This window comes from Lampetra planeri, chromosome 2 (genome assembly GCF_965212315.1).
Source record: "Lampetra planeri chromosome 2, kcLamPlan1.2.h2, whole genome shotgun sequence".
NCBI lineage: Eukaryota > Metazoa > Chordata > Hyperoartia > Petromyzontiformes > Petromyzontidae > Lampetra > Lampetra planeri.
In genome coordinates, this window is record NC_136108.1 from 34557098 (window position 1) to 34571955 (window position 14858).

The 14858-nt window shown below is 48.7% G+C and overlaps 1 protein-coding gene across 1 annotated transcript in view; it reads left to right on the plus strand.

The window, feature by feature from the left end:
* Positions 1-14858, plus strand: part of LOC144732577 (V-type proton ATPase subunit H-like) — a 109559-nt gene that overhangs the window by 40938 nt on the left and 53763 nt on the right. The window contains exon 9 of the mRNA XM_078614024.1: positions 1009-1201. Coding sequence (XP_078470150.1) covers positions 1009-1201 — 193 coding nt within the window. The remainder of the gene's footprint in view (positions 1-1008; positions 1202-14858) is intronic.

Sequence of the window (14858 nt, forward strand, 5' to 3'; positions counted from 1 at the left end):
TGGTGATGATGGTGATGATGGTGATGATGGTGAGAATGCCAATCATGATGATGACATTGACGATGATGATGACATTGACGATGATAATGACGATGACGGATTCTCCGTACAAACGACTGCTCTGCATTTCACATCACTTAGGGTTTGCAGAGACAATGTTATGATTCATAATATATGTTTGGGTTAAGCAATGTAATGTCATAAGAACCCTCCACTACCCAACATAGCCAAACAAATGTAATTGCCACGTAGTGTACACGCGTTAAACGCGCTAATTATTATGATTGTTTTAGTTCACCGGTGAGTTGAGCAATTCTCACAGCCAAATTTAGATAATTATCGATGTTTGGCTTGAAACTGCACCGAACATTTTCGGGACAGGAGACTGGATTTCATTTTGAATTTCTGGATCTTGTCCTGAAGATGCTGGGCGTAGTTTCAAGCCATCCCTCCCCCCCCACACTCACCGACCCTCCTCTCTCCCCCCACGCTCACCTGCCCTCTCCTCCCTCCCCCCACGCTCACCTGATTCTCCTCCCTCCCCGATGCTCACCTGCCCTCTCCTCCTCCCCCACGCTCACCTGCTCTTCTCCATCCCCCCACACGCACCTGCCCTTCTCCCTCCCCCATGCTCCCCTGCCCTTCTCCCTCCCCCCACACTCACCTGTCCTTCTCCCTCCCCCCACACTCACCTGCCCTTCTCCCTCCCCCCACACTCACCTGCCCTTCTCCCTCCCCCCATGCTCACCTGCCCTCCTCCCTCCCCCCATGCTCACCTGCCCTTCTCCCTCCCCCCACACTCACCTGCCCTTCTTTCTCCCCCCACTCACCTGCCCTTCTCCCTCCCGCAAGCTCACCTGCCCTCCTCCCTCAAGTTCACCTGCCCTCCTCCCCCACGCTCACCTGCCCTCTCCTCGCTCCTGCCCTCTCCTCGCTCCTGCCCTCTCCTCGCTCCTGCCCCCACGCTCACCCGACGTCTCCCCCCTTTCCCCTTGCACTCTCCGGCAGCATCATGGCGGTGCTGCACAACAGGTGCGGCGTGCAGCTGCAGTACCAGATGAGCTTCTGCCTGTGGCTGCTGGCGTTCAGCCCGCAGGTGTGCGAGCTGCTGCGCAACAACAGCCCCGTGCCGGCACTGGCCGACGTCCTCAACGAGTCGGTCAAGGAGAAGGTCACACGCATCGTGCTCGCCGCCTTCCGGGTACGTGCGGAGTCGTCGAACCACCCCCCCCCCCCTCCTCAAGGAGGAGCGCGCGCACTCTCCCCGCCTGATGATCGACGGTCAGATTTGGTTGTGCGCTGCACGTGGCTTCGAAGCGCACCGAGGCGTGGCACGGGCACTGCGGGATTGTTACCATCACTCAGTGGCGAATAGCTAATGATGTTGTTGTTGCCGTCATTCTGTGTGTGTGTGTGTGTATATAAAACAGCACTTGCACCGAAAGTCAGTTAAGGCTGTATGGGGGGGGGGGGGGGTCTTTGCCTTATATATGGGGGACAGAGGCGTAGATCCCCTTGTGTAGGCTGCATGTACGGTCAGAGCAGAGGTGCCGTTAGCGAGCGCCTATTACGTCCTGCATTGTGGACGAGGGATGCTTTTGTGCGCACGCCACGCCAGGTACGATCTTGGGGGGGGGGGGGGAGTGGGGACTGAGTGAACCTGGAGGTTCAACCAAGTTGTGTCACTGGCCACTGATGTTGGCCGTGTCCGACAAAAAGAACACGTGATTAGAACCCTGCATGTGCTAGCAGTAAAATAGATGTCCTTGTTGTTTGATTTCATGCCAGACGCTCTCACGTGGGAGGCGCATTCGAGCTGTGGCAGCACGCGTGAGGATTTCAGGATGCAGCCTCAGCGAGTGTTGAGTTGCAGGCGGCGGTGTTTTGGAGTGCTCAGCAGTGCTGTCAGGTGTGCCAGTAATTGGGTGCGGCACAGCCGAAGGGCTTTACACGTCAACCGAAGACGGGCCCAGATTCGGCGTCGCCTCGGTCGAACGCGGAAGGTTGACGGCACACGAACGCGTGTCCATCGCACCGCTGCTGAAATTCTTTCAAAGGTCCGGCACCGCAAATGTTTTCCCCCGACCGCCTGTGCTGGCAGCAGCTTCTCCGCTAGAGAGAGATAACTCGGTCGGGCCTCTCTGGAAGATGTTGCGCGCACTTTCCACGCATGGCCAGACGTCTTGGAAGAGGACCTGTATTTATTGCACACTTTACCCCGCGACGCACGGCCTACCGTTTTGACGAACAGCGCGGTACCCTTAAATTTCGATTTAAAGCTTTCGTGACTGCAGGGATTCATCTTCTTGGTTCTTTCGGTAAAGTCACGTAGAATGGAAATAATAAAATAATAAAAATAAAACATAATAAAATAATTCTCACGACGTTTCGGCTGCTTGCGTTGTGGCCGAAACGTCGTGAGAATTATTTTATTATGTTTTATTTTTATTATTTTATTATTTCCATTCTACGTGACTTTACCGAAAGAACCAAGAAGAAGAAGCGCGGTACCCGTTGATTTATTCTGCTGGGTGGACAGAGGCGGAAGGGTTTCGGGCAGCGGTCAGCAATTAAAGTAACACAAGGAGAGGCGTTTTCTTCGAATTTGGTAAAACAACGAAATATTCAGAGAGCCGCAATGCACGTGATTACGGGACGGTGCTTCATGAATAACGTAAAACCGTACGTTTTGTGACCCCCATGTTAATAAGAACAGCACACGCACAATTATTTGTAATGCCGCATCACAAATCATTGTCGGCTATTTTGACGTTCGCCGCTTATCAAAAATAATAATTACTAGGGTTTGTTTTTTTGCTTTAACACTTTGGAATTACAATTGTGAACACCGCTGCGCACCTGCTGACTGCCCCAACAGTACAGACGGAGCAGATTCGAATGCTGGTTTCTACGAAGCACAAAAAAATAAATAAATTCCGTGCTGGGCATGCATCCTCTCCGCGCAGGCGAGGGTCACCGCTGGTGTTTGCGCAAAAAATGCGCACGGGTTCGCGTCTTCAAAAGGCAAGGGGTCGGGGGGTGGGAATTGGTCGCTTCGATGTGGCTCGCGGGAGCTCATCGGGGAGCAAGAAGTTGCAAGAAGTTGCTCCCAGAGCAATTTGGAGCGAGGTCCGGTGGCATCAGTGCTCATCAAGGCCTCTCCTCCCTCCTGACTCCTCCTGCCCCCGCCACGTGCACAGGGGCCATTTTCAGGCAAGAGAGCACAATTACGGGGCATGATGTTTATATATTCGTGGTCTGTGGGGTCAGTTGCAGCAATCTCTGATGAGCCCTCGGAGAAACAAACAAGAAATTGCCGCAGTAAATCAATGTTGCACTGTATAAGACGATTGATTTTTTTTTTCTACTTTGTTTTATTAAATGTGTTTGGTAAGTAATAATTCTACAGACGAACTCTTGGCCACGTGGGATTGAAGCATGGTGCAGTCGTTTCTTGGTTATAAAACGCACTGTAGTTTAAATAAATATTCTGACGGCTTTAGTGCATTTTTACAAGCATCTAAAATAAATATCTAATTCACCGGTGAAGGTATTGCTCTTGAACTTCGCAGCCAAGCATCCTACATCTGGAGTTTTATTGCTATCGTAAGTAAGGTATTTACCGCGTGTGTAAATAATGTATGAGAGGTTTAGGTGAGTGCTTCCAGCTTGAATGAATGATGCACCCGTCCATGTATCTTATCATCATCATCGTCTTCATCGTATGTCTCTTTTTTAACGCGATCTCTGAGCGCCGGTCCCAATGGCTCAAAACGTCAAGGGGGCAGCAACAAACAGCACTGTCGAGGTAGCCTTTTGGCGTTCTCTGGTGAGACGAGGCCATGAAGAAGGCTCCTGTCTCTGGTGTAGGCCAATCAGTTTCAGACACAATGCTGAGATTATTATCAGAACACGTTTGTTTGCATGTTCACCACAAGTACGCGTGGCTAATGCAGACTTGAATCCTTGCAAAAAGGTACATATTTGGTGTTTGAACGTTTGAACACCTCCCGTTTTATTGGCAGAAAGGGTAAAACCTATTCTTATTTTTCAGCACTATAGTTCATGTCGTGAGATTCAAGAGCTTAAGTTGCAAAAGCTTGGGATGGGGGGTAGGGGGGACAAGATACGATGGAGAGCGAATTCCCAAGAGGAGCGGTGCGAGGGATTAAGCAGAGAAGAGAAGTGACGTCGCTGTCACGGAGACAGGCGGAGGCTTCAGAGGTTTTAATCTCGCAGCGGATTGACCATGGCTGCTGGCAGCAGTTCATGATGATGATGAGGATGATGATCACAAGTAGAAACATTTTCAGTTGACCCTGCGATATATATATATAACATTTTTTTTAAATGTAGGCATTTGAAGTCGGGGCACAGTTCAGCATCTTGCCATTTTAACGACCATTCTCATCCCGGCTCTTAATCATTTGTCAAAAAGTAAACAGGAACTTAAATAGATGTACAATTATCTTGCACTAACATCTTTACTCTTTGACTAGTGGCTGTTATTGAGCACCCCATTACATTGATTGCACATTACAATCCATTATAGCGTCATGCCATGCTTTTGGTGAAGTGTGACGGTGCCGTCAAAACCCGAACTATCGCCCTCACGTGATTTGCGTAGAACACGCAGCCCTGACACGCGCGTGTGCAATCCGCGGTCGTTTCACGCGATCAGCACGCGCGCATTCGCGTGGCGGGGAGTGGCGTGCGCTGGTGACTCGAGTTCAATTCCCTGCCCGGGCTATGAGTTCTGGGCGAGTGGTATCAGACCTTGGCCTTCCCCTCTACACAAACCCACGCTGAACCGGCGTGGTGAAGTATGGTCAATTTTTTTTTAAACCCCATGAGACCGACATGCCATGGGTGGACACCTTCATCCGTTGGTGGATTTAGAATCGCCATAATGTCGCGGTTATGTATTATTGTTGTTACACATTAATGCTGCATGAACGTTGACACAGTGTTACGTAATCATCTCCAGCAGAATGGAGGGCAGCTTGGGCACTGGTGGGAACGCCTCGCTCGGTTAGAGACGATGATTCATCATCGGTCTTAATAATTGCTGCCGCGGGTAATGGCAGTTTTAAATTGCATTCGCGAGCACTGCCCGACGAGTCGGCCGTGTTGACCTGCGCGAGAAACATTTCGTTGCGTCCGCTCGCTCCGCGTCTGTGAAAAATCGGATTCCTCCAGTGTCAATGTTCAAAATACATAGCGCAGAGCTGGGGGCGAATACCCCGCCGCGTATGCACGACGTCAACGCCTTGGCCGTGTTACTGCTGACACGTGGCCTCTTTGTACGTACGTTGAACTTCTTTCGCACCATACGTAGCCAACCGTGCTAGTCCGAGGTGCGGGGGGAAGGATAACAAACGAAAAACAAAAGGCAGTTCTCAAGAAATGAGTTTTCTATCTAGATTTGAAAGTGCATAGCTCCCAGCGGCTTCCTAATATCAGAAGGAAGAGCGTTCCAGACGGCCACAGAAACGCATCTGAAAGTGCGCGATGTGGTGACCGTCTTTGTTCGATGGTGAACCAAAAGCCTCTGCGAGGATCACAGGAGTTTGCAGTCTGACCATGAAATCTTACCCTGAAATCCACAATTTGATAGCCTATCGATTTGCGTTCCTTGTGGCAAGTGCCAGTCCAAAACTTTATTTACGCCCCAACAGGGTATACCGTGAAATTCGTTTCCCCCTCCCAAATGCCACCACCACTGTGCGTGGTTTGCGGCTCGTGGCAAGGAGGCCAGGCACAGCTGCTGATGACCAAAGGGCTGAAAAGTCAAGCGGCCGCAACTTGGGTAATGATTTGTTCTGAGCGGCGTTCTGTTGTGTTCTGCTCACCTTCCCCGCTGATACTCTATTAAGCTTCACGCGGCTTTTCACAAACACTCGATATATTCGTCAATAACGCTGCCCTAAAGGAAACATATATATGTGTCTATGGGACCCTTTTTGTCGGTACTGAATCAAGATGAAAAAAAAAGGCTTTACCATTTCTGGCATAAACACCGTAGGTTTTTTAGATGTGAACGCACCACATAGACACCTATAACTAGGCATCGAGTCTGCACTAACCGCACATACATGTGGTGAAACATGCAAACTAAATGTGCTTTGATAATATACGCATCGCCCTTGCTTTGTTTTACCAGTGCAGTGTGGGTACACTCCGCTGCATCCAAGATGTGCCACGAGCGTGACGAAGTGGCCCAAAATACCCTCTGGTGGGTGGGGGGGGGGCAGTCTAGAGCTCCCCTCTAGTGGAGGCTCATCGACCAGTAGTGGCGTAAGCAAGACATTTGCATGGCTTCAACTCTTTACCTTTCATGAAAGCCAGGCGCAGCTGATAGGCCAAGCAGCCACAACCTGAGCGTTGATTTTGTGAGCGTGGCGTTGATTTCGCCGCTTCCACTGGTTGAGCCTCACGTGGCTCCGTGTGTTGCGCGACCCCTGGACCTGCTGTACCTGCTGTACCTGCCGTACGGCGCCTTGATCGCTTGTCACGCGAGCGATCGCCCCTTTGGCTCCGTCAAATCCCAGCGCGCAGCGATGGCTGGGATTGCGCCGATCCCCGATGTTGACCGCCTTTCGCAGGCAGTCAAAAATCCGGAGTGACGGTTATCCACCTGATCCCCGTAAATTTCCGATGACATTTGACCGCCAGCTACGTATATATATAAACTTTGCAGGATGTAGGTCAAGCGCATATGAAGGTTCGTATTTTCGGAAATACCATCTGTACACAGGCAGCCTACGGATGATCATTGGTGTGATTACTACAACGCGGTAAGCCAAAGCAGTTTTTGCTGCCCAGCATCGATGCACGTATGAGGCCAGGAGTGTTTCCCCCTGTTGTCAAGCAATAATGTGGAAATTGTATTGCTAAGGGTAACTCATTAATGTGTGTGCTCTCATTTTTCTGCTCAATTAATGTTAGGTCGCGCTGTAGCATTATCGTCTTCATCATCATCATCATCATGCCTAAGCCCAATGTCATGGATTAACAGCGTCAATTCACGAATCCCCGCCATGTGCTCCTCCACACAATGGGATATGTGAAACGGACACGCCGTGGTATGATCGCGCTCTGAGATTTCCAAGCACCACCTTTGAGTAGCGAAGTCCGCATGTGGCCTCTTTGAGCAAAATGAAAAATTATAAATTATAGTTGAAGGAACTGCGACGGCGATGGTGCCACAAGCACGAATCACCAATCATTGAGCTCGCACCGAAGTGGTGAAAGAAGAACGTTTCAAATTGGCGCAGACTGCCTGCCGCGACATTGTTCGGAAATGCGGTCAGAAACAAAACCACACAATGGACCAAATTCACAAGAATGGATTGTGAGGGATGGCGACGGCTTGGGTGATGCCTTCATCCAGCAGTGGCTGATGATGATGATGAAAATGGAACCTGATTTACAAGAGGAAATTATACGTCGGATAATGTTGTGGAGAATGGCCATTGAAAAAGGACTGAATTAGAACCAGTACCCACAACGTTAGCTCGCTATATTGGTTGATGTGGTGTATGTATGTACTGTGTGTTGAACTTCATTCGCACTGTACGTAGCCAAACGTGCGAATCGGAGGTGCGGGTGAAGGACAACAAACCAAACACAAAAAGCAGTTCTCAATAAATGAGTTTCCAATCTAGATGATTTGAAAGTGCATAGCTCCAGTGGCTTCCTAATATTGGAAGGAAGAGCGTTCCAGACGGCCGCAGAAGCGAATCTGAAAGTGCGCGATGCAGTGACCGTCTTCGTTCAATGGTTAACTATAAGCCGCTGCTGCTAGGATGAGCGGAGTTCGCGTGATGGTTTACGCTCTTTGACGACATCAGCGATGTATTGTGCTTCATTTGTGTAACGAGTGCGACCGTACAATGTATTCGTTCGGCAACCATAACGCAATGCAGCTCAGCGAGCACAGGATGGGCATGGTGAAATGAGGCAGTGCTCGCAAGGAACATGGGAGACTTTGAACTTCATTCATCTGGGATCTTGGGACGTAACCCAAAGGGGGCAGTGACTCAGTGGTTAGAGTGCACTGCGCTATGAGCCCAGCCACCTGAGTTCAATTCGCGGGCACGGCTAACCTGAGTAACATCAGTGGTGAGTGTTATCTGATCCAGTTCTGAGCCCTCGCCTTCACCATCCCACGCTTCCCAATCTGGTGAAGTACAGTCAATCGCCATGACCGACACGGCGGTCTTCATCCAGCATTGGATTGACAACCAGCTGGATATTGCCGTGATAATTACACACAGTAATTGAAACGAACGATATTGTTGTATATGTGGTATTCGTGCCATTCTTACATTGCACGGCTACCACGAAGGCATTGCGTCTGACAGATGGTGCCATGCGGGTTTACCCAATTAAATAATTGGCAGGTATTTAAAAAAAAAGTTTGGAAAATGTGTATCATCGCCAGCAGACGTGGCCAAATTTTTCTCTTCACATAACACCACGGGATCTCTGACATCCACCGCGTAGCAGACAGTGAATATCTTTTGGTAAAAAAAAACGCGCCTCAACGCGAGTGTGCGTGTGTGCGAGTGCGCGTGTGTGCGTGTGCTGTGAACGGTCGCGTTGAGTGTGGCTCAGGCTTGTTCTATGCATTAATCACGCTGCTCGGACACTCGCAGGGTTTATTATGATACTACCAGGATCCGATCGTGCATAGTCGTCGTCGTCGTCGTTATCAACATCAGGCATCTTTGTGATTGTCGACACGTGCTGTTGACACGAGTTCCCACCACCTCTTCCCGATCTTTCGCCGCCTTCTCTGCCGCTGTTTTTCGTGAATCTCATTGAGCCAGGTCTCTATCTAAGATGCCTCCCCATCTGCTTCTCTGTTTTTCAATGTTCTGTCATCCGTGTGTCATACAAGAAAGGTAATTAAACAGTCTGCCGTCTGATGGATGAAATAAATTTTCGATTCATTTTTGGAGACCCACAGTAAAAAAAACCCCAACACTCCTGATGGGATCCAGAGCAGATGCATGGGGGCAGAGTTGAAGCTGTGGGACCAATTAGCCGAGGGGGTGAATGTCAATTAACCAAGAGGGCCTACGAAAGTGAATTATTGCGAGCTTATATCAAACAATTGCCCTTCCTTGTCCATCCAAAGAATAACAACTGTGAACTTCCTCATGAAGTTATCTGATTTGTATCCACCCCCCGTAGAATAATGACGGTTTGAGTCAACATCCAACCAGGATTGGAACTCGCAATCTTCCAATCGCGAGCCACTCGTCACGGTTCCGCTGAGTGGTCAGTTTTGGCCAACACGCCGGCGGTGTAAACAAGAGCGGACACTGGGCTTGGGCCACAAACCCCTGCAACAGCTGGCAAATGCGCTACCGCTCAGGCATGTCACATCCTATGTTATTATTATTGTTATTATATAATTATTTTATTATTGTTATTAGTATATATTTAGTATTTTTTTATTGGGATATTATTTTATTATTATTATTATTATTTATGATTATTATTATTTGATCACTTGTTTACTTATTTATTTACTTATTTATTAATCAGCGAATACCTGCCACGGGCTGTGTGACATTCTCCGCATGTTGTGCCGCGTCCCTCGGCTGTGAAGGTCTCAGTCGGGTGCGGTGACTGTAGTGCGGTGATTCTGGTGCGGTGATTCGCGTGCAGTGATTGGTGATCTCATGGGAGCAGTGTGGGACCGGCAGCATTGATTCACACGCCGAGAAAACCAACCCGAATCTCCAATCCGCACGCTTTCATTTACCGACGGCGTAAAGAACTTTACAGCATGTCACATTTGTAATGTCACAGGTTACAACGAGCTTAGTACGCTCATTAATTAAGCAATTTTTTTTTATGCAAGTGCTGGTCAAAACAACACGAAACTTGCAACTTTTACCGGCCAAATTAGTTTTGTTTACATGCATTCAATCTGTGTGATAACGAAATCTCAGCGAATGCTGTTGTGTAGCTAATTTATTTCTATAATGCCCAAATCATCTACCCAGGGGGCGAGGCATGGCTCACAGCTTGGTGAGCTCTGCTGGGGATCTTCGTCATGGAAATGTATTAAACGGTAAACAGCGTGCGCAACATTTCTCATTCAGATCCGAGCACCTCCTCGTGTCCCACACGCCGGGGAGACGATCGGCGACGTTTACGTGCTCGCGTGGAGGTCGGTGAGGTGTGCCCGTGTGTGGCTTCAGGAGTAGCCCGGTGAAATGACCGTAAATGCTGCCGGCAAAATTACGTAAGCGGCCCGTGGCGTTACCACGTGGTTTGTGACGCGTAGACTCACGTGGAGGTTCATAGACTTACATAGACACCAACGAATTTAATCGAGAACTGACGACTAATGTAAAGACCCATAGACTCAAAGACACTGATTAGACTTAAATAACAACTCTTCTTTCGTATGGTAGGGAGTCATTCAGTGACATTCATATACTCACGTTTCGATCGGTGAGTGCACCAATGGATGGCTTCAAGAGTAGTCGAGTGAATATCTTTTCGATCCACAGTTCTCCGCTGTAAGCTGTCCTTAATTGTCCGTTGGAGTAGGAGAGAGTCACAGCTGCCGTGCCATATTCAGACTTCGCAGCTAGCACCGCTGAGATCCTAGCTTCAAATCTAGGCCACTGGTTCTGAACGAACTGGGTTCTCACATGTGGACGGTGGTGTTCCACTTAATTTGGCTTTGAGAATTGACAAAAAAATATTCACGTGACTCATGAAAATTTATAATAATAATAATAATCTGAGCGAAAAAATCAGGTGGGAAATTGCTGCCCGCTACCGTGTGGACCAGAGGTCATGGGAAGGCATCTCGGAGGAAGCTCTGTAATATCCACTTCCATGGGCCGTTCTCTCACGTGAAGAGCCCCACTGCTCGGCGAGAACTCTGAGCGGGTGCTTCGCGTCATGGAGCCACGCCAATAGCCACAATTTGGATAACCCAAAATAAAGGATAGTGTTCTGGTTAGATCGCGTAAATATGAATGTGTCATTAAACCCGGCACCACCACCTGCCACAGAGCCAGCTAGTAAGGTTTGTCACGTGAACAAAACATGCCAATTCGTTACTCGTTCCACACACCGGTGTGAGAGTATACCCACAATGTGGCACATTAGGAATGGATCACTCTTTTAAAAATGTCCTTGTGCAGCAAGGGAGTAAAGTGTGGTTCTGTGAAAGTCCTGATGTGCTGTGCAGTGCATCAATGCATGTGTGTACAGCAGCATGTGATGACTGAGTCGGGCCTGTAGGTGGCTGACAGCGTTAAAGAATAACCGCACGTGTAAACCAGCCACGTGGTTAATGGCGACTCGGAAGAATTGCTGCGTGTAACACGTGCTGTTGCATTTTACAGAGTGACGGTGCTGTTCTTCACAAGATTAATATTAACCACAATAAATGAATGTGCTTGCCCTCGATTTGGAGCACCTGCCCACGTCCTTCATTTCGAGTGCAACATTTACAATTCGAGTGGTGGTGACGTTCCACCAGTAATTGCAACCAGCCTCATCCGGCGACAGCCAAAATTGTGGAGAAATCCTCCTCCTGCTTCGGTCTTGAATCGGAATGTTTTGTTCACGTGACAAACCTTACTAATTGGCTGAGTCGAGTTGTGGCGAGTTTAATGGCACATTTGCATGTATGCGATCCAACCCAAAATATCTCCATTATGGATAATATTGCGAAAGCCTACTACATTTAATTGGGATAACATTGAGGTTTAAAGACCGCGTACTTTGAAAAACATGTCGGCACGAATTGGAAATAGATTACAAAAAGAGTGAGGATGCTTTAGTAGATACTTTATTTATCGATCTAAAATGCTTCAATAGATACCCTTTAGTAGATACTAAACGCTTTAGTAGAAACTAAAACGCTTTAGTAGATACTTAAACGCTTTAGTAGATACTAAAACGCTTTAGTAGATACTATAATGCTTTAGGAGATACTTTATTTCTGGATCTAAAACGCTTTAGTAGATGCTTTAGCTACTAAAACGCTTTAGTATATACTAAAACGCTTTAATATATACTAAAACACTTTAGTAGTAAACGCTTTAGTCTCTACTAAAACCCCTTAGTATCTACTAAAACGTTTTAGTAGATTCTCAAAGCTTTAGCAGGAAACCCGTTAGTATCTACTAAAACGCTTTAGTATCTACTAAAACATTTTAGTACATACAAAAAATGCTTTAGTAGTAAACGCTTTAGTCTCTACTAAAACGCTTTAGTAGATACTGTATTTATCGATCTAAAACGCGTGCCGTAGTTAGGCGCACAGTTACCCTTTAGCCACGTGATCGGCTCACACAATGGTTGCTCATTGCTTGCTTGCTGCCTCAAAATCCATAAGCGCTTCTCCTGAATACAATCTGGCAGCTGTTGCGTATTCTCCCTGTGGTGTCAGGTCTCTCTCCTCTCCTACTATTTCATAATCAATTCTCGCCTCCACCTGGCAGCTTTAATCTGCCCACAGTCCATCGATTTCTGTTAAAACACATCCAGGCCCGCTCGTGTGTCAGCAATTGTTCCCGCGTTCGCGGTTGTCACGCGTACGAGTGAACCCATTCCTTCTACGCTCCAACAGGATGTCGCCGCAATACAAAACCATCTACATTGAATTGGCTCCTCTCCGTTTTGCGGCAAAGATTTTTGTCTTATTAGTTTCTAGTTTTATTTCCATGAACAGGCTCGCACGCAGCTGCTCGGCGGATCGCTACACCGCGGAATCGTAAGGGGATGGCAACGGTGTGAGGGAGGCCTCATCCAGCAATGGATTGATCGTGGCTGATAATGATTATGATGAAAATGCTAGAATGTTCCTCTTAGTGCGGCATTCCACTCCAACCCCGCGAAGAGGACACTTGAGCTGGTCAAAGAAGGGTCTTGATTCTCGTCACCAACTCACACCACACTTCTACTCATCATCCAAAGCCTCGAACTCTCCAACTCCGTCCCCGTTTTTCCGCCAATCCTTCCCCGCACCAATCCGATCGGAGTGTCCTCCACTCAATCATCGGATTGCGTGTCGTGCATGGCAGTACTCGCGTGACCCCTGACCCTTAACCCGTGGTTGTGTGGTGTTTGTGTGTCAGGATGTCCCGCGCATCCTTTACACCCCTATCAACCGGACGTCCTTGCTTAGAGCAATATAGGGTCGCTCTTAAGTAAATACTTAGACTCAAGCATTGGGTACCACGTGTCGAGGCTTGTGTACAAGGTCTTACGCAGCCCTCATACGTGATTTCGGATTGCACCGTGTGTCGTTCGGCACGATGTCCGATGCTTCGCTGCAAGTGCTGGGGACTTTTTCGGGAACGGAATTTAACTGAAGCTCCCCCGCATGTGGCACGAGACGTCAGACACCGGGCCGAACGACACGCGCAGCACAACAAGAGCACAACACACGCAGCACAACGAGAACACAACACACGCCGCACACCGCGGACACATCGGAGAGAGGCATGCGACACAACCGCGGACTCGTACGCAGCTCCTCCGATACACGGCGTGATTCGGTGTCGGGCGTGATTCAAGAAACCGCCGAGTGCACGTGTGTGCATGTGTGTGTGCGTGCGTGTGTGCGTGTGTGTGCGTGTGTGTGTGTGCGTGTGTGTGTGTGCGTGTGTGCGCGTGTGCGCGCGAGTGTGTGCGTGTGTGCTGTGAATGGTCGCGTCGAGTGTGGCTCAGGCTTGCTCTGTGCATTAATCACGCTGCTCGGACACTCGCTGGGTTTATTCTGATGCGACCAGGATCCGATCGTGCATCAACATCAGGCATCTTTGTGATTGTCGACACGTGCTGTTGACACGAGTTCCCACCACCTCTTCACGATCTTTCGCCGCCTTCTCTGCCGCTGTTTTTCGTGAATCTCATTGTGCCAGGTCTCTGTCTATGATGCCTCCCATCTGTTTCTTTGTTTTTCATTTTTCTGTCATCCGTGTGTTATACAAGAAAGGTAATTAAACAATCTGCCGTCTGATGGATGAAATACGTTTTCGATTCGTTTTTGGAGACCCACAGTAAAAAGAAAAACCCAACACTCCTGATGGGATCCAGAGCAGATACATGGGGCAGAGTTGATGCTGTGGGACCAATTAGCCGAGGGGGTCAATGACAATTAACCAAGAGGGCCTACGAAGGTGAATTATTGAGAGGTTATATCAAACAATTGTCCTTCCTTGTCCAATATATAATTTGCTCCCACTATTGCAATCGCGCAAGGCTCTCAAGGAGGCTCGATGTGTCACAGACCGCTATAATCGGTCAGTTCGGACGTGACTCGCCGCTCATATGTTGATATCTCTACAAATGAAGCAGTTTAACTCCGGGGCAGTTTTTTTATTCTGGCAAAATTTCGATCGTGACACCAGCGCATGCGGCCTCCTCTGTTTCGAGTAACGTCACGGTATTTTGTAACGTTCCCTTTGCGAAGCAGGCGGGCACGCATCTTTTTTTTGGGGGGGGGGGGGGGTGTAGGGGTTAATACACCCGCAGTATTAACGAGGGCGGCCGGTGGGCTCGAACCACGGAGATCTGCGCTGCCACGTGGCCACGTCACCACAAGTCGACAACCCCTCCCCACGCCCCACCCTTGTCTATATTTTGCTGCTTTCTGCGCATCGTTCGAAGGCTCAGACGTCCACGTTGCCTGCTCGAAGCCACAGGTCTTTGCAGAAATGCGGGATTGTCCCCAAGGGGCGCCTCCGTTGGCGATCGCAACGACAAAAGTGCGACCAACACTGACGATCAATGGCCGCTCGCGAGCGCTTCGTTTCAAATTGTACACGATAAAAAAAATATCGTATCCTTAGCAAATCTCAAACAGC